At 35.6% G+C, this 21,081-nt stretch overlaps 1 protein-coding gene across 1 annotated transcript; it reads left to right on the top strand.

Moving 5' to 3' along the window:
• Positions 1 to 1,185: 1,185 nt before the first annotated feature.
• On the top strand, positions 1,186 to 20,392 carry LOC131145888 (probable disease resistance protein At4g27220). Its single transcript, XM_058095068.1, is given in 5 exon segments — positions 1,186 to 1,426; positions 16,752 to 17,141; positions 17,144 to 17,346; positions 17,348 to 19,875; positions 19,877 to 20,392. Coding segments are annotated over 5 exon segments (3,507 nt in total). The 3' UTR covers positions 20,022 to 20,392.
• The last annotated feature ends 689 nt before the right edge of the window (positions 20,393 to 21,081 follow it).

Below are 21,081 nucleotides of genomic sequence, written 5' to 3'. Positions count from 1 at the left end.
TCTTCCGAACTCTTAGAATATACTAGAATATTGTCGATGAACACCACTACAAACTGATCTAGAAATTCATGGAAACCCCTATTTATCAGGTCCATAAAAATCATAGAAGCATTAGTAAGCCCAAACGACATTACCAAAAACTCGTAGTGACCGTATCTGATTCAGAAAGCAGTTTTCACAACATCCTCTGTTCTGACTTTCATGATACCCTGACCGTAAATTAATCTTCAAAAAGACCTGTATTCCCTACAATTGGTCAAAAAGATCATCTATACGAGGCAATGGGTATCGGTTCTTTACTATTACCTTGTTGATCCCACGGTAATCAATGCACATTCGCATCGATCCGTCCTTCTTCTTCATGAACAACATTGAAGCTCTCCAGGGCGAAACACTCGATTGTATAAAGCCCTTGTCTAGTAGTTACTGTAACTGCTCCTTCAACTCTTTAAGTTCACTTGGAGCTATCCGGTATGGAGCTTTAGAAATTGGCGCCTTACCTGGTAGTAGATCAATAGCGAACTCCACCTCCTGATCATAAGGTAAACCAGGTAAATCTTCTAGGAATACATCCAAAAAATTTTTAACCACTCGGATATCTTCAAGTTTCACATCATCCTGAGGTGGTTCCTTTATACAAGCTAGGTACCCCTGACAACCCTCCAAGAGTAACCCTCTCGTCTGTATAGCTGATAGAATCTGTGGCATCGAACGCACACAAGATCCCACGAACTCATACTCCTATTACCCAGGAGGTCTGAACACTACCACCTTCCTACAACAATCAGTCACTGCATAACTGGAGAATAACTAATCCATCCCCAGTATGACGTCGAATCCACACATGTCATACACTACTAGGTTCTCTGGTAGCAGTCTTCCCTAAATAACCACTAGGTAGTTTCATATCATTTTACTACAAATCGTTACACTCCCAGTCGGTGTAGCCACATAAATCCATTCATCCATCACTTGGGTTTCAACCCCACATAGTTTCACAAAACTATCAGATATAAATGAATAGGTTGCTCTTGAATCAAATAAAACAACAACTCTATTCAAAAGCAATAACATGGTACCTGTACCCACGTTTCTCGCATGTTCCCCATCTGCTGGAGTAACGGAGTACACCCTTGCCGGAGTCGTGTTTGCCTGATAATTCTCCTGAGGCATCTGGTTGCTTCCATGGTTCTAGCTCTGTGCAGGCATGTCACTCCTCTGCGCCTAACAATTTTAGGATATGTGGCCTGGTTTGCCGCAGTTGTAGGAGTTACCCCAAAACGGCTAGCATTCACCATCTTGCCATTTATGGCACTTGGTGCATGGTGTGGAGGATGGATCTCCCAGAGAACTCTGCCGCTTAGTATTCTAGCGATAACTCGAACCATAGTTCTTCTTCTTCTTCCACTGTCCTTGTTGAGGACCGGTCTGAGAACCAGAAGATACTAACCTCTTCCTCTGTTCCTGTACCACCTCATCACCCTGAAGGTCAACCTTAACTATGGTAGCTTTATCCACTAGAACAGAAAACTCTCGGATCTGCAGCATCCCCACAAGCTTGCGGATGTCCTTCCTTAGACACTTCTTGAACCTCCGAGCCTTCTCAAACTTGTTTGAGACCAAGTACGATGTGAAACGAGATAACTTGATATATGTGGCGGCATATCTCTGCACTGTCAGGGTTCCCTGCATTAGGCTCGAGAACTCATCAGCCTTTGCATCACAAGTGGAAGCCAGGAAGTATCTTTCGAAAAATACCTCCTTGAAGCGGCTCCACGTCATACCAGATGGACTAGCTCTCTGCTTCTCAGGCAAACTCATAGCCATCCACCATCTTTCTACTTCTCCTGTCAGCTGAAAGGTAGAATATAGAACCTTCTGCTGGTTAATACAGTGCAAAACTTCCAATATCTTCTCAGTCTTCTACACCCAGTTCTCTACTACTATCGGATCGAGTCCTCCCGCAAACATCGAAGGGTGCATACGAGTGAACCTCTCTATAGTACAACTCGTAGCAGTAGGAGAATGTTCATGTCTCCTAACACTTCGCTTGATCTCCCACATAACCTGCCTCGTCAAACCCTGAGACACAGAAGGAGACTCATCGCTCGCAGTCCCCTCGGAGCCACTATCCAAGTTGTTATCCTTGGGCTCCATTATGAATGTAAGATAGGAATTGGTTAGAATTCCTATATCATACAAGGTTAACACAATCATTGAAAGCTAATCATGTCAACTACTACTCTCACGGGTCTAGCTCTGTCCTACCACATCGACACGAATCTATCAGTGGTTTTCCGTGATTTTACTGAAATCCTCATTCCAAGAAAAACACAGAACACCACCAATGAGTCCTCGTCTAGCAACAAAACAACCCTCGACCTACTCTACCCATTTCCTATATCCTCTACTCTGGTATGTACACATAACTACGCCTAACCAAGTCTAAGAGACCTAACCACTTGGTTTTACTCTGATACCAAGCTGTCACGCCCCGAACCCGCGGATGGGTTCCAGGAGTGAGTATAGTAACCTAACCTGTCTTTGTATCAATTAAACATACATGATACAACATTGAATGAGGGTTTGACCCCGTGGGGTGCACATACACCCTATACACATTAACATACATATCCATACTCATCAAATACGTGGCAGAAATGTTCTTTCGATAAATACATTATACCATACCAGAGTCTATACAGAACGAGAATATACGTTCCCAAAATTAAAGTACATACTCCGGGTCTCTACAAAATCCAAAAATGACAACCCAGTCACAAAACTTGTACTTACACAGGTACTAAATGCAGCTAACCGACACCGCCATTTTCGGACGCTAGGATGCTAGTTTCGGCTACCCGAAGGACTTGAAAAAAATTTTGTATATTTGGGGTGAGACGCCTCTAAGTAAGGAAGAAAACAGGTTATTTCCGTGTGTGGCATAAGAGTGTTATTTCAGTGTAAAACATAACACAATACAACAATATGATACAGTACATTACAGTTCCAGTAATTTCCACAAATTCAGTTCTAGTACATATAATACCCAAACATACGTTTAGTGTCATCACACTAAGCACCCAATTACCCTACGATAACCGAAACCTCACATCGATAACGTAGCCAATACGAGCACTAGATAACCTGCGATAACCGAGGCCTCAAAGTGATATTGTTGGCACTACGGTGTAGCGCACACCCATTGGTGACCATCCGGAAAGAACATGCGATATTTCACACCCTCGAATATAGAGTCGGATAATCTCGCCCACGGTAATTAGCCGAGACATGGCGTCAGCGTACGGCAATTAGCCGCCCCTAGCTGATTTAGCATATGGTAGTTAGCTGCCCCTGACTGATTTATAAAACCTGGAACAATTTTGGATCTCATGTCCCTATATTCATCAGCGTACGACAATTAGCCGCCCCTAGCTGTTTTTGCAAAACCAAGAAAAGTTTACATACAACATTTTTTCCCACACTTATTTGAGTATACAACAAATCATATCGTTTTTTAGTTCAAGAATACAGTTTATTACAAATATGGGTACAATCATCTCAATACTACAATTTTAATACAACATAAAATTTCTCCAACAAAATAGAGATGATACCCGAAACCCCCAAATTTTCCAAAAACCAGTAACCCAAAAATCCTGCATTTTCACCTGATATATTTCCCCAAATAAGTAACCAAAACATGTATACGATCGTAAACTATATGTTTACCGATCTCAATTTTAAAAATAAATTGATAAAAATAGAATCCCCTTACCTTTTCCCGAATACTAAACTATGAACTCTACGGCTCCAAAACTACGAACTGAGACACCAAAACCTAAACAACCAAGAAAATACTTCTTTACAATTCTTACTACTACACATATTCCAAAGCAAAATTGAAATCGGACCCTTACCTCGATTTTGGGTCAAAACTCAAAAATCCTTGAAATGACTTTTCGATCCACTATTCTCGAAGAGATTCCTCCCTTGATCTATGCAATAATGTCGTATCATCGAATCAGGCGACGAATAGCGAAGAATTGAAGAGAAAGAGAAAGAGAGATCCTGCTGGTTCTAGAGAGAGAGAGAGTGTGTGTGTGTTTGAGGTTTCTTAGCAACTAAGCAAGGCAGTAGGATATTTATAGCCCCTTTGACCCAACCAACCTCGTCGACGATATGGCACCTTCGTTGACGAAGCATCCATACATTTTGTCAACGAACCGGCTCCTTCGGTGACGAACCCTATTCCGATATTTTATAATACATTCGGTATCTCTTTCGTCGATGAGTCTCTGAATTTTGGCGACAAAGAGTATGAAGGCCTTTGTTGACAAGAACAATGGCTTCATCGACGAAGCTTACAAAATTTACCTTTTTACCCTTTTCATTTATTCAATCTACATACTTTGGGTCGGGTTCTTACATCTCAGTACCTCATACACCTCAACAAAATGAAGTTGTTAAAAGGAAGAATAGGTCACTTTAATAAAAGGCTAGGACCATGCTAAACGAGCATCACTTGCCTAAATATTTTTGGGCTGAAGCGGTAAACACCTCTTATTATGTGATGAACAGAGTTTCCCTTAGGACCGACCTAGATAAAACCCCATATGAACTTTGGAAGGGTAGAAGACCAAATATCTCTTACTTCAATGTATTTGGATGTAAGTGCTTTGTCTTAAATGATAAAGAGGATCTAAGGAAAATTTGATGCTAAATCAGATGAAGGAATTTTCCTAGGATATGATGTGAATAGCAAAGCTTTTAGAATCTACAACAAAAGAACCCTTTTAGTTGTAAAATCCATTCATGTAGCATTTGATGAGGCTAATCCATTTTATTCTAACCTATTGACATTGATGTAGTAGAAACTAGAAAAAGTTTAGAAGACCTAGCAATTCAAGAAGTAAAGGACGAGAGTAATGAAACAAGCACACCTTTGAATGATAACTCTCTAGATCAGTCTGAATAGTCTAAGGAATGGAAGTTCATAAGGAATCACCGTAAGGACCAAATTATAGGTAAACCATCATGAAGGGTGTCCCCTAGATCATCATTGAAGAATTTGTGCAATCATTGTGCATTCCTATCTGAAGAGGAACCCAAGAACATCAATGAAACAATAAATGATGATTCATGGATAGTAGTCATGCAAGAGGAACTAAATAAATTCGTAAGAAATAAAGTTTTGAAGCTAGTTCCTAGACCCATTGATCATTCGGTAATCAACACCAAATGGGTTTTTAGGAATAAGAAGGATGAGAACGGCATTGTCGTCAATAACTAGACTGGTAGCTTAAGGTTACAATCAAGAATAAGGAATAGATTATGATGAGACCATTGCTCTCATAGCTAGAATGGAAGCAATTAGAATGCTACTAGCCTATGCATCTCACAAGAATTTCAAACTCTATCAAATGGATGTGAAGAGTCTATTTTTGAATGGTTTCATAAATAAAGAAGTATACATACACAACCCCTTGGTTTTGAGGACTTTCCTTTTCCTAATCATGTATTTAGACTAACCAAAGCCTTATATGAATTAAAACAAGCTCCTAGAGCTTCATACGAATGATTAAGTGGCTTCTTGTTAGAAAATGGTTTCACTAGAGGGAAAATGGATAGCATGCTGTTTATAAAGTCTAAAAGCAATGATATGCTCATTATACAAATCTATGTTGATGACATTATCTTTGGTGCTACAAATAAGGAACCATGCAAGGACTTCATTAAATGCATGCAAGATGAATTTGAGATGAGTATGATGGGCAAGTTGACATATTTCCTTGGTATTCAAATCAAACAAGCTAAGAATGGTATATTCATCAATCAATCAAAGTACATAAAGGACCCGATCAAGAAATTTGATATAGAAGGTGGCAAGCCACTAGGGACTCCAATGAGCACCTCTATTAGTCTCGACAAAGATGAGTAAGGAAAACCGATAGATGTCAAATACTACTGTGACATGATAGGTAATCTACTTTATTTGATGGCTAGTAGATCTGACATCATGTTTAGTGTCTGCATATGCACTCGTTTTCAAGCAGCTCCTAAAAAATCTCACCAAATAGTAGTCAAGAGGATCTTGAGGTATTTAATAGGTACTATAGACTAAGGTTTATGGTATCCTAAAGATACAGCCTTTGAGATGATTTACTATTTGGATGCGCATTATGCCAGATGTAAAATAGACCGAAAAAGTACAAGTGGTACTTGCCACTTCTTAGGACAATCTCTAGTATCTTGGTTCTGCAAGAAACAAAATTCCGTGGCATTATCTACGACTGAGGCTAAATACATAGCAGTAGGTAGTTGTTGTACACAAACATTGTACATGAAACAAAAACTCAAGGATTTCAATTTGGAATATTCGGTTGTATCGATTAAATGTGATAATACCAACACCATTAATATTTCCAAAAATCCTATTTCTCATTATAGGAATAAGCATATTGACATTATACATCATTTTCTTAGAGATCATGTGCAAAAGGAAGATATCATTCTTGAATTCATAAATACAGATGAACAATGGGCAGATATTTTCACAAAACCTAAGGATAGGTTCATCTCTATATGATGAGAATTTGTTTTATTGCATAGTAGAGAGGTGATTTGATAAGGAGAAGTTAATAAGAATGAGTGGTTAAGTTAAATGAACATGTAAGTCAAACATACTGAAGGCCAGGCGACTAACTCCTCACCATCAATCGACTGAACTTACATTGACTTACGAATATATCAGGTTCAGGCTCATCAAGCGATTGACTCGCTACTGACTTGTGAAACTTTACCAATTACACAGGTTAGGCAACTGACAGTATCAGGCCAATCGACTAACCTGCAGAGGTATATATTCTTATGTTTGTAAAAACCCTAACTTTTTTGAACATCAGTCTATTGACCCTCATTCTCCACTCTTTCGAAGTCCTCTCATTTGCCTCATAGTGATCTTTCACGAAGATTTCTCTATTTAATCTTCAAAATACCTCTCCATCTTTCATTCTACACTCATTTTAGAGGATTTCACCAAATATTTTCTTCATGCATCATGCCAAGAACCAAGCAAAAGAAAAAACAAGGCTCAACCTCAGCGAAGGACGATACCTAAGATATTGAAAGGTGGTCGATGACTCCTTATGCTAGACAAATGTATCAGGAACATATCCAATCTATCAAACCTATTCTCGGTAAGATTTTTGATGGGGATCAGCATGCCCTACCTATGTCATTTTCAGATGTTGTGACACGTGGATGGCCTCCCAATGTCCACATTTCCTTTGACGGGACATGTGAATGAAACATGGACGGACCTCTATGATAAGTTTAAAAGCATGATTGACATTGATGATTGTTAATGATGATAGCTTCTCATGATATATATATATTCATATTATACATGGAAACATAGTTTGTACTTCAAGAATGAAATTCTAAATCTATTGAATATAAAATATATTTCATTCAGGAGGAGTTATACTTGTCATGATTTATGTTCATTACTATAAATTATTGAAAACTTTGATATACAATCTTTTGTATTTTCTCATACTACTTTGAGACTTATTATCTATCTTTTTATGCATGATGAATGCAAAGTTCTGTTTTGTGTCTTCACTAGATATATACATTTACTTATGATTGTTCATTGTCTTGGTATTTATATATTTTTCTTGATATCTTACTCTTTTTGATTGATGTCAAAAGGGGGAGAATTTTTGGGCAAAAATTGAGCATGACTCTACATACTTAAGCATGTATATAGCTTATAATGAATTGATATGAATTGCTGAATATTGGCTCAACTATGAAATGATGTATATAAGTATGATATTGAAATTGATATTGATCTTGATATTGTAAATATTGTTAAGTTGATGCTTATTATAAGGGGGAACCTTTTTAAGCCTTACTTATTTTTGCTCCTTGTTTGTCATCATCAAAAAGGGGGAGATTGTTGGCCTTATAATGCTTAAAATCTTGTTTTGATGATAACAAATCAAAGGAACTTAACATAGTTGGTTAAGTGAAGATATTTCAAGACTCAAGTATGTGAATATAAGGTCAAGTGCACTCAAGGATTATTGAAAGCTTATACTCCAAAGAAAGAATATTATAAAGCTTATACAATTAAAGCATGGATTCAAATATGATTTGATGAAGCTTAAAGTGAATTGAAGTTGGAAGTCATGATAGACTCAAGAGATGGAAAAACATGAAGACTTATGTGTTTAGAATGTCAAAGTCTTAAGAAGTCTTTATGTAAGTACTTCAAGCGATTTCAATATGGATGCATGAAACTCTTAGGTGAAATAATTGGACCTAGATACCTTTTAAAATACTTGGAAAATATTTTTATAAGGCCAAAAGTTATTTCAAAAAGGTTAAATTTTTTTTTGGAATGAAAAGCACCAAAACTGGATTTTCAAAATTCTGCTATTTTTTCTATATCCAAATTGATGCGCATTTTTCTCTATCAAACACTCCTTATCTTAAAAAGTGTTCAACTTAAAGTTTTGGGATTTTCTCTTATCTTTCTGTTGATACCAAGAACGTATAATTTGGAGTTGTATAGAAAACATTATGACCAAAATATTGAAAGGTGATTGAAGCTATCAAGCGGCTGACCCTTGTCTGTTCAAGCGACTAACAAGTTGGCAAAACTTGGTCAGGAGGCTGACCTATACTGTGTTGCAAAAATACACTGAATTAAAGGCTTAGGTGACTGACCCAACCCCTCAGACGACTGACCTTCGATTTTTAAAATTTAAAACAATGAGGGAATGTTTCCAAAATAGAATTCTCGGGCTCCAAACTCTTTCAATACTTGGGAAACACTCAAAGCAATTTGGGCAACACGAAAATATACTCTTTAACTTTATAAATACATGTTGATTTCAAGAATAAAATAACCCAACAAGAAAATCAATCTCAATTCTCATATTTTCAAAGCTCTCTCATTGAACACTCTTGCTCATACTCTTGTTAAGATTTTGTTTATTTAAAGGCCACAGTTCTTGTGTTCTTATCTGAGTTTTACAATCTAAGAAAAAACCTCGGTGATATCTTCTTGAGCTTCATCTTTCTATATTGTGATTTTGATTGAAGTATATAGATTTCAATTGTACTAATCTACTCTTGTGAGAGTTTCATTGTACACCAAATTGTTTCTTGTTTCTCTTATAGTTTTTGATGGTCCAAGGTTGGTTGGATCATTGTACCGAGCGTGGGGTACCTCTTGGAAAGGGGGCTCCAGCCTAATTGAAGGAGAGATTGTAATGCTTTGCTCTGTCCGTAAAGGAGTGTTACAGTGGAATCCTTAGGTGGTCTTGCCTAAGGCGAGGATGTAGGCGGGTATAGTTAAACCTCGTAAAAACTCGGTCTCACTCTTTACCCTTACGCTTTAATTTTATAGTATATATATAAATTGCGTGGTTGTGTATCTGAGTGCAAGAAGTTGAAACAATTGAGATTGAGAAAAAATTTTAATTTAAGGAAGTATGTTGATTGATCTTTTGCGGAAACCTTAAAGAGAGTACGTTGATCAATCGTTTGCAGAAACCTTGGTTAAAAGGAAGTGCATAAGATCCATAACTACAGGGCTATAATCAAACTCTACGCTGGAGTTTTGAAAACACTTAATCAAGGATGTGCTACTGCAATTTTTGTGTTAGTTAAGTATCTTGTGCTTGATTGATTGGTTTGTTGGTTTATTGGTTGACTGATTGTCATTGTTAAAAGTATTTGGTTTGAGTTGATATTAAGTGTGGATTGTGGTTGGTTTAATTTAGTATTAAAAATCAAAACATTCTTGTGTGTTTGCTAAATTTACAAAAGGTTGTGAATTTGTAAAAAGATTTAAAAGAAACTTTTAAAAACCAATTCACCCCCCTTTTGGGACTACACTTTAGTTTTCAGTCCCATCAATAGTCCAAATCAAACGCATATCAAATATAACATCGTAAAATTCCAATTTGCTCAATTAGACAATAAAATTAAATAAACTAATGCCACACAATTTATTCAATAATTATAATTATTGACTCTATGAGTCTAATCCTGTTTTGATAATGAAAAATTGCTTGGTATTTGATTTGTGCAATTGAGTTTGTGAGCAGGATCATGATTTAGAATACACGAATTGTAAGCTTGATATGGAAGCCATAAGGAACCTAAAATTCATATCACTTGCCTCAATCCATAGAACTAGAAGAATAAAAGGATGAAGAAGCAAACTTCAAGTTCAAGATCTTCAATAGGAATGGGTATTTAGAATTGAATGTATTTACATATTTTATATGATTTAATTTGAAGCTCAAATATACCCTAGACAGACCTTAGGACTCATGCATTTCATGAAAGATTCATTTACATTAGTTGTAAGTTGAAAAAATTTTTTGAGACAAATTTTAGAGGTCTCATCAACGAACCCCATGGCCTCATTGACGAACATATGAAGGCCACTTAGTGATGAATAGTGTTGTCTCGTTGACGAAAAAAATATCGAGAGCCCAAAAAGTTTAGACAGTGCTCTTGTTAATGAACTCATGGTCTCGTCGAAGAAGGTCACGACTGACATTTAAGCACGGACACGGACGTAAAACCTTTATTTTTAAATGATCCAATGGCCAGGATTTGATCAACTGCCAAGAACATTTATAAACCTAATCTCTAAACCCTAGAGCACCAACTTTTGCCTATCTCTTGAGAGCCTTGAACATATTGCATCAATCTTTGGCATATTTTTGAGAAGCCTTGAACATATTGAAAGACTCTTGCCTGCACCTCAAAGCATACTCATCAAGTTTGGGCATTTGTTATGTTAGTCAAAAGGCATTCACACTAATATTTTGCAAGCATCATTGGTATTGAGGTTTGAGTATTTTAAGCATTCAAATCTTATTTTTGTTTTCCCATATTCATTATATTTAATATATTTCTTGGGAGCAAAAATCATAATCTATGTATTTTTTATTCATTGATTGAATAAAATACTTGAGAAAAGTTTTCTAAAACCAAAATCTTTGAGATATTCAAAACTATATTTTCATTCAAAGATTTGGTACTTAGATATTGGAAAAATATTTGATTGAAAAATTCTAAGATCTTCTAGATACATATTCATGAGGAATAGTTTTCTAAAATATTGTTTAAATCTTTGCGATATTCAAAGTCATATTTTCTATTCAAGGATTTAATTTTTCAAGCTATTTGATAGTAAGAACATAAATCTACACATCATTCAAGATTATTTTTTAAAGGATCTTATTTTCTTTTATTGCATAAAGTACTCTAAAATCGAACCCTAAGATCTCCAAAGCTTTTATTTATGAGAAATTATTTTTGGAAGAAATTGATTAAAGGGTAAATTTGTGACGTATATCATTATTCATATAATGATTTTATCGTTACATACATATTGAGTGTCAACTTTTATCATATGAGTATATATTAGGTATTTACTGTACTCACTAGCTTTGTGTAGAAGCATTTGAGTTTTTACAAAAATTTTAATTTTCTATTGTATTCACGGTTTAGGCTGTGAATTGGGGTTGAGAAGGAAACTACGTCTCTTGTAAGCAGCAGATTGTAAGGGAAGCTCCGTCACAGTTAAAAGAGCAGATTTTAGTGGAATCCTTGAGTGAGATGCTCAAGGCAAGGATGTAGGCTGGAGTAGGCCGAACCTTGTAAAAATCGTGTTTGTCTTCTCTCTTCCCTTAACTCCTTTTAATTTCCGCTTGTATTTAAGTTATATGTTATTGTGTATGAATTGAGCATTTGATAAGGTTGTGAGTAATTAGGTAAAATTGTATGTTTGACAAAGACACACATTAAATTGATTAATTGTGAAACATTGAGTTAGTTATTAAGTAGATTGCAAGTTTGTAATTGATAATTTTCAAAATTAGAACTTAAAGGACTTAATTTTTGAAAATACCCAATTCACCCCCCTTGGGATAACATCAAAATTCACAATAATTTCACAATTTGTTTGCAGAATTTTCAAAATACATACTCTGTAAATTTAATGAAAATGCGGGTATAATCAACTCCTTGTTTTTAAATTTAATCCCCAATATATTTAAATACCCAAACATGATCAAACCCCTACAATTTAATTTAATTCCAAAATACTCCCAAAAACCTAGGCACATGGAAACAATTGAATTAACATAATCAATTTAAATAAAAAATATATTTAAAATAAGCCCTGACATAATCTAGTCTACTTACCATAGCTTTGGATTGCTGCCTAGGACATACAAATGACGAAATTTCCCTGGTAAAATCCTTGGAGAGCGAAATTGGAACCCAATGATGTTTTCTGTTCTTCAATTGACGGAGGTTTCACTGAAAAAATTGAGAGAGAGAGAGAGAGATGAGGGAGTGTTCGCAGGGTCAACCTAATTATTATTATTATTAGTATTATTTATTTATTTATTTATTTATTTTTTAATTTTTACACTTCCATGCATATTATTTTTGGGGTCATTATAAGAGAAGTATTGATTCATAATTATTTTTTGAAAAGTTAATGCAAAATCATTTAATCACACATTCCAAAGCAAATCTTGCTAGATGAATTAGCGAGATTTGCCACGTGTCTAAAGCTGCCTTATTCAAGCACACTAAATCTCGCTATTTGATCCAGCGATATTTGTTTAAATCTCGTTGGACTAAGTAGCGAGATTACGTTAGAGTTATTTCGGGAATTATTTTCCTAAAAAATGTATTATTTAATATATTAAAAAAAAAGATAAATCGGGAAAAAACTCAAAGAATGAAGGTGGAAGAATAGACCTAATCGAAAATACGAGTTCCATTCAAAACTAATAAAAAGTACTTCACTTTTTCATGTTTGATTATTAAGTGAGAAAGAAATATATAGGTATCTATATATATATATATATATATATATATATATATCAAATTAATAAATATATTTTAATTTTACACATTCTTAATATTTAATTTCTCTTCATTTTTAATCATATTAGAATAATTTTTTATTTTAAATGGTATTTAACATAGAGAGAAAATATAGTGAAAAATATATTTCCTTCTTATATTACTTCTTTCTTTTTTCCAAACAAAATCTTTGATCCAAATTTGCCATAAGTAAAGAAGGAAACAATTCACGTAAACTTCAGTAAATATTTATATAAAATTTAGAATTTTCCAAATAACTAAATCTAACTAAAATTAACCATAAGTGACATAATCTTTCAAAACAATAATGAACTTTTTTCTAGTACAAAGATTGAAGTAGAGAAATATTGGAAAAAATGCAAAATTTAAAATGCACTAACTATAATATATTACAGTAACATTTGACCATACAATTTTTTTTTTTTCTGATGATCAAAGAAAATTATCCCTGTAGGGCATGAATATCAATTAGTGTAATTTGCAAATAATGGGGGTCGTCATAGTACGCATTTTTTCCTGATTTATCTTTTTTTAAAAAATATATATATTAAATAATACATTTTTTGAGAAAATAATTACCGAAATGATTCTGACGTAATCTTGCTATTTGGAGTAGCGAGATTTGCCAAGTGTTGGTCTGTCTCACGCACTTGGGATACTATTTCTCGGAAAAACATCTACCTGATCTGCCAATAAATCCACTTCCATGCACATTTTCGGACCCGTAGCCCTAATTCGGTTAAGTGTAACATTGTTAGTTCCTAAATATCGACCAAAACTCGTGGCTAGAATCTGTAAACAATCAGACCTGTACATGTGCATCGGAAGACCTAGGAGAAATAACCATTGAGGGGCCAATGATGGTTCATGATTATATGTTAAATGAAATAATTAGAAATATAAAAGGAAAAACTATTCTTTTGATTCAAACTTTAAACTATATTTTATCTTATTTTAAAGAATAATTAACAAACAAAATATATATATATATATAGTTATAATAATTAGAAAATCTAATATAAACATATAAATTATAATAGACATAAATTATTTACAACTATAAAAATAGAGTAGATTAAAGTTAAGATTTGCTTTAATTTCCTTAACGCCTTAAGGCTTATGCCTTGTCTCGCCATTGTTATGGAATTCATGCTTAATCACACACACAAATATTGATTGAATAGTAAAGTTTATATGTGTGTGTGTGTGTGATTATGTATGAATACCGTAACTAATGCATCATTAATAGGTTATTCAAACTAACAAATAAATATTTTAACTAAGACAATAAATATATTGTTTCAATTTTTTTATATCTTTAAAAAAATGAAGGCTTTGATGAAGTTTTTTACCATTTTAAGATATTTTTCTGCCTTTACAGTTTTCATTAAATATTTGGGGTTAATATATACCTCTAAATTTTGCTCAAATTTATATTTTATTTTAATACACATTTTTATCTCAAGTATTAGTCCAAAGGTAGAAAAAGAAAAAGAAAAAGAAAAAGAAAAAGAAAAAGAAACGGTTTCTCCTCACCTTCCTGGCTGGTGTCCTCACTCCTACTCATCTGGTACTGCTTCACTCCATTCAACCTTTCTCTATGTACATATGCATACTCCTCATCTCTTCAAATTAATTAAAGCAATGTTATTTCCCATTTGACCTGATCAGATCGCAGCCTTGTCCTCAGTCCCTGCGTACATCCATCCGACTCCCTGCTTGATTTGTGGGTAATTCCTTCCTCTTCTTTAATTCCACTTTCATAAATCCCTGTGCTCTTACTTTAGTTTTTTCCTAATTTCGAAGATATATATATATTCATATGCATCTGCCTATAATTAATTCAATTGTATTGCAGAGTTATTTTATGCACAAAATGTATAATTTTTTTTTCTTTTACAATTAAAGCAATTTTGTTTCCCCTGATCTGATCGGATCCGGATATGAAGATCTGGATATAGATCTAGATCTCTTCCTTACACTTTACGCCTTGCCTTGCAGAGGGAAAAATGCCTCGCCTTATGCTTTACGCCTTCGCCTTACTCATAAACATTATGTATGAATTGCATAACTAATGCATCATTAATAGGTAATTCAAACTAACAAATAAATATTTTATAGCTACGACAACTAATCTGCAGTTTCAAAATGGGTGGGATGATAAGATTTGGGGTTAATTTCACCTATTCCTCTCATTGGAAATGCATGTATGAAATTCACCTTTCCGTTTTTTTTTTTGGGTCATCGGAATGGGGTGGCTTTTTGGCTTTTATGTCCCTTGTGTCTTTCAATTATCTTCTCTTAATGACTTTCCTATATATGCTTTCTTCTACTTGAAAGAGAGTGTACTTCCTTGGGATTTTCATTTTGCAAGGAAACCTTACCAAGAGATGGATATATGTGCCTCATTCTTTTCAATTCCAGTTTGGGAGTGACAAAAGAGTTTGGTAATAAATACCAGAAATGCTCCTAAGTTGAAGTTTACTTGTTCTTCCATTTTCACTTCACTTGGTCCCTTTGCAACAAATTGTTTGGAATTTTTGGAGAGAACTGGATTTGCCCTTGCCCTTGCTCTTGCTCTTGCTCTTTGACTTTTAAGGGGTTTGGAACGGTATAGAGAGAGACTGCTTTTTGGCAGTTCTTAGTTATGGTTTTCTTCTTGCTGTATTTGGCTAGAGAGGAATGCCAGAATTTTTAAGAACTTGGACACCCCTCTTACCTTGCTTTGGATTAGTGTGGTGTTTTTAGTGTTGCTGTGGGTTTCTGTGAATGGCTTACTTTAGTATCTTCCACTGGCAGATTCAGAGCGGGACTGTTTGGCTTTGCTCGAGTAGAGCTGATATGTAATCTTTGTTTTCTGGAGTTTTTATTTTGCTCCTTTTTTTCTCTTCTTTTTTCTTTGTGTAATATTTTCCTCTCTAATAAATTTCTTTGTTTATTAAAAAATGATTTTTTTTTCGTTTATTTGGTGAAACATGACTATCTCTCACCCTTTTGGTGTCGGGTAGCAATGAATATCTTATGGAGTTGCACAGAAGGGTTAGGCAAGTGCATTAACCATGATGAAAAAATTAATTTAATTTTATTGCAGAGCTATTTCATGTACAAAATGTATAATTTTTTTTTTTTTTTTTTACAATTAAAGCAATTTTTTTCTAATCTGGATCTAGATCTAGATCTCTTCCTTACACTTTATGCCTTGCCTCTTAGGGGGTAAAATGCCTTCGCCTTACTCATAAACATTATGTATGAATTGCATGACTAATGCATCATTAATATTTGATTCAATATATACCAATAATGCTCCTAAGTTGAAGTTTACTTTGTTCTTTCATTTTCACTTCACTTGTTCCCTTTGGAGAGAACTGGATTTGCCCTTGCCCTTGCCCTTGCTCTTGCTCTTTGACTTTTAAGGGGTTTGGGAACGGTATGGAGAGAGAGGCTTTTTGGGAGTTCTTAGTTATGGTTTTCTTTTGGAGTATTTGGCTAGAGAGGAATGTCCGAATTTTAAAGGACTTGGACACCCCTCTTAACTAGCTTTGGATTAGAGTGGTGTTTTTAGTGTTGCTCCTTTTTCTTTTGTTTTCTAGTGGATATCTTATCCTCATTTTTTTTTTTTTTTTTCTGTGTAATATTTTCCCCTCTCTAATAAATTTCTTTGTTTATTAAAAAAGGATTAATCTTTTTTTTTTTTCGTTTATTTGGTGAAACATGACTTTCTCTCACCCTTTTGGTGTTAGGTGGCAATGAATAATATCTTGAGTTGCATAGAAGCGCTAGGCAAGTACATTAACCTTGATGAAAAAATGCAGAATTTGAAACGGAAGTTGGTATTATTGGAAGCTTGGTATTATTGGAAGCTCGTAAGGCTGACCAAAGCATAGAAGTTGAAAATTTGGAGTTTCGAACGGGAAGGAAACGAAAGAGGGAAGTTGAAAATTGGTTGACAAATGAACAAAGAATAAAAGATGAGGTACGAAGTATAGAACAAGAAGTCCCTGGGGGCATAAATCTTTCACACATACATCTTGGGAATCAAATTGAGAAAATGACCAAGGAAGTGGAAGAACTTTTAGAACAAGGTAAATTTGCTGAAGGGCTCACAGAAGATGTGCACGAACCCTTAGAACTATTGACAGTGAAATTAGTGGGCCAAAAAGTAGAAGAGAGCATGAAAAAACTCTTGGCATGCATAATGGATGACTTTTGTTCAGCCTTGGCATCTACGGAATGGGGGGAGTTGGGAAAACCACACTTGCAATGCATATCCACAATGAACTCTTAAAGAATCCTCGAAGTTATGATCGTGTTTACTGGATCACTGTATCTCAACAATTCAGTATTTACAAATTGCAGGGTGACATTGCCAAAGAACTTGGCCTAGAAAATCTTCCTTCGGAGGAGAATGAGAGGAAAAAGAGCTGCCACTTTGTTCAGAGCATTGGCAAACAGGAAGAAAATGGTGCTAATTTTAGATGATATGTGGGAGCATTTTACCCTGGAAAAAGTCGGGATACCTATTGGGCCAGATGGGCCTAAGTTGATTCTAACCACTCGATCATTATCAGTGTGTCGCCAAATGGTTTCCCAAGAAATAATCAAAGTGGAGCCTCTTTCAAATGACGAAGCTTGGGAGCTATTCATGGAAAAAATCAAGCCTTATGATAAACTTTCTCCAGATGTGAAAGTTGCTGCTATGTCCATGGCTGAAGAATGTAGGGGTTTGGCACTTGGGATAATCACAATGGCTAGAAGCATGTGAGGAGTCAATGACATTCATGAATGGAGGACTGTTGTGAAGGAATTGAGAGAATCAAAGTCAGGGAGACCTGATATGGAAGAGGAGGTCTTCTCTATATTGAGAATCAGCTATGGTCACCTGAAGGATCCAATAGTGCAGCAGTGTTTCTTATATTGCGCACTGTTTCCCGAAGACAGTGTAATGAAAAGAAAGAAATTGATAAGGTACTTTATTGCCGAGGGACTGATAGACAGAATGGACAGTAGGCAGGCCGAGTTTGACAAGGGTCACACCATATTAAATGAACTGGAAAACTCTTGCTTGCTAGAAAATGCAACGAGGGGTGAAAACTCAACATATGTGAAGATGCATGATTTGGTAAGAGACATGGCGCTACAAATAAGTGGTCCTAGTTTCTTGGTAAAAGCTGGACTTGAATTGAGAGAAATACCGGAGGACTGGGCACAGGATCTAGAGAGAGTTTCCTTAATGCATAATGATATGACAGAAATTAAGGCAGGGATGTCACCAAGATGTCCTAAACTCTCAACCTTGATGCTACAGGAAAATCGTTTGAAGAAAATTCCAGGATCTTTATTTTTGCAGATGTGTGCCCTTAAAGTTCTTGATTTATCTAGAAATACAGTTCTACAGAGGCTACCAAATACCATATCAGACTTGGAGAATCTTACTGCATTATTGCTTAGAGATTGTCGGAGTCTAAAATATGTGCCTTCACTAGCAAAGCTTCGGGCATTAAAGGAGTTGGACCTTGGAGGGACTGGTATAGAAGAAGCACCTGAAAGTATGGTGAATTTGGTCAACCTGAAAGTCTTGTATATGGATTGTCTAAAGGAGAATGTAGTTGTAGGAGAAGAGATACTGCATCAAATGAGGGATCTCGAAAAATTTGTTGGCCGATTTGGGGATGTGAGAAGATTTCCCCCACGGCTGAATGCCTACTCTATAATAGTTGGATCCGGAAATGTTGATGATTTTGAAGAAATGCAGTGGTATTCTTCTAGAGCAGTAATTTTAAAGGGGTGTAGTGTGAATACCGAGATCCTTGTTCATTTACCTCCTAACATTGAGTACCTAAATTTTCATAGGTGTCATGATTTAAGGGCACTTCTATGCGGCACATTTTCTAGTCTCAAAGTGTTGAAAATAGGTGGGTGCCCAAAAATCAAGAAGCTGTTCACACGTGGGTTCCTGCAGCAATATCTTCCTAGCCTGGAAAAAATCATTGTCCAGAACTGCGAGCAAATGGAGGAGATAGTAGCAGGTGAAGAAGAAAGAGAAGTCAATGGCACATTTTCAAGTCTCAAAGTGTTGAAAATAGGTGGGTGCCCAAAAATCAAGAAGCTGTTCACACGTGAATTGCTGCAGCAATATCTTCGTAACCTGGAAACAATCAGAGTCTGGGAATGCGAGCAAATGGAGGAGATAGTAGCAGGTGAAGAAGAAAGAGAAGTCAATGGCACATTTTCAAGTCTCAAAGTGTTGAAAATAGGTGGGTGCCCAAAAATCAAGAAGCTGTTCACACGTGGGTTGCTGCAGCAGTATCTTCGTAACCTGGAAACAATCAGAGTCTGGGAATGCGAGCAAATGGAGGAGATAGTAGAAGGTGAAGAAGAAAGAGAAGTCAATGGCACATTTTCAAGTCTCAAAGAGTTGGAAATAGTTGGGTGCCCAAAAATCAAGAAGCTGTTCACACTTGGGTTGCTGCAGCAATATCTCCCTAGCCTGGAAACAATCATTGTCGAGAACTGCGAGCAAATGGAGGAGATAGTAGCAGGTGAAGAAGAAAGAGAAGTCAATGGCACATTTTCAAGTCTCAAAGTGTTGGAAATAGTTGGTTGCCCAAAAATCAAGAAGCTGTTCACACGTGGGTTGCTGCACCAATGTCTTCCTAGCCAGGAAACAATCAATGTCCAGAACTGCAAGCAAATGGAGGAGATAGTAGCAGGTGAAGAAGAAAATGATGACTGGGCAACTGCTGATCTAAGTATTACCTGTTCAGCCTCAAACAATGACGAAATCGGCATAAAAACAATCCACCTTCCAAAATTGAGGATATTACGGTTGTGGAATCTACCAGAATTGAAAAGCATTTGTAGGGGAAAGATGGTTTGTGATACTCTTCATACTTTTGATATAATAAGGGAGTGTCCAAAGCTAAAGAGGCTCCCTCTATCTCCCCCTGCGTCTCATGGATGGACAACCATCTCCTCCCCTTGCTCTCCAGGAAATCATTGCTGATAATGATGAATGGTGGGAATCGTTGGTCTGGGACCATCCCGCTGCTAAACCTGCCCTGCAACTTCCTCAATATACGTAGATGCTACTAAGCAGTTTTAAGAAATGCCTGAGAAGAAGACACCATCATAGTCTCACATTATTTACTATATTTGTGAGCCATGATTGGAATGAAGTTATGAATGGTCTGATATGCATGTACATTTTTGATCAAAAATGCTAAATCTAGCGATCTAAAGTTAAATTTAAATTTTTTCACAGAACATATTTTTTTAGTAGTTAAAAGTGGAATTGCATTATAATTCTATTTTCAGAAATTATTAATCTATTCCATAAAAGCATATGTATTGTAGACTCAGAAACACCTCAACATCCTCCCAAATTGGACATTCTCATGTGCTAACTATAATTGAGACAAGTTGTGCCTTTATTACAGCATTTTTTTTCCTGGAGTATCTCAAGTAGTTGTGGCATCCAGTGATCAGTGATATCAAGTTTTGATATTGCTAGTTTTCTTCTCATTATGATTCCATTAACAAATGAATTATTTCTTTTTGTATGTTAATGCTTGGGCTGAAACCTTAAGTATTTCACTGTTATTTAATTGACTCATTGTCCTCTACAAAAAAAATTTTTTTTCAAAAAAAAAGAAAAGAAAGAAAAAACTTTGTTCATGCATGCCTCCAGAATGCCTGCTAGTTGTGTGCTTTCATGTTTCTGCTTTTTATACTAGCGCCTTTGTTATAAAAATATGTTTATTGCATGTCATGTAATACTAAATGTGCTTAGGAAGACGAAATACGAAAGGTGGAGTTGGAAGCAGATAAAGATAGAAGAATGATGAGAGTGTACAGGGCCCAGCTTGATGCTGAAAGGGCACACAAGCTTGCTCATGAAAGGAACCATTCTAAAAGTTAGTCTCTTTAAAAAGACAGCATATTTGAAGAACTTGTGTAAGGAAAATGTTTTTTGTTTTGGTTTGAATACTTTCTATCTAGACTCTCAAGTTGAGATTTATCTTGCAGGTAGGAAAGACAGAGATTCCTTAAAAAGGTGCAGCAAAAAGAGAAAGGTCCTTCCAATTCCTAATAACACCATTATTTGATTTTTTTTTTTCTTTTGTTCATTCAAAAACAGAAATG

This window comes from Malania oleifera, chromosome 13 (assembly GCF_029873635.1).
Source record: "Malania oleifera isolate guangnan ecotype guangnan chromosome 13, ASM2987363v1, whole genome shotgun sequence".
Lineage (NCBI taxonomy): Eukaryota > Viridiplantae > Streptophyta > Magnoliopsida > Santalales > Ximeniaceae > Malania > Malania oleifera.
This window is presented reverse-complemented; position numbering and strand designations above follow the sequence as displayed.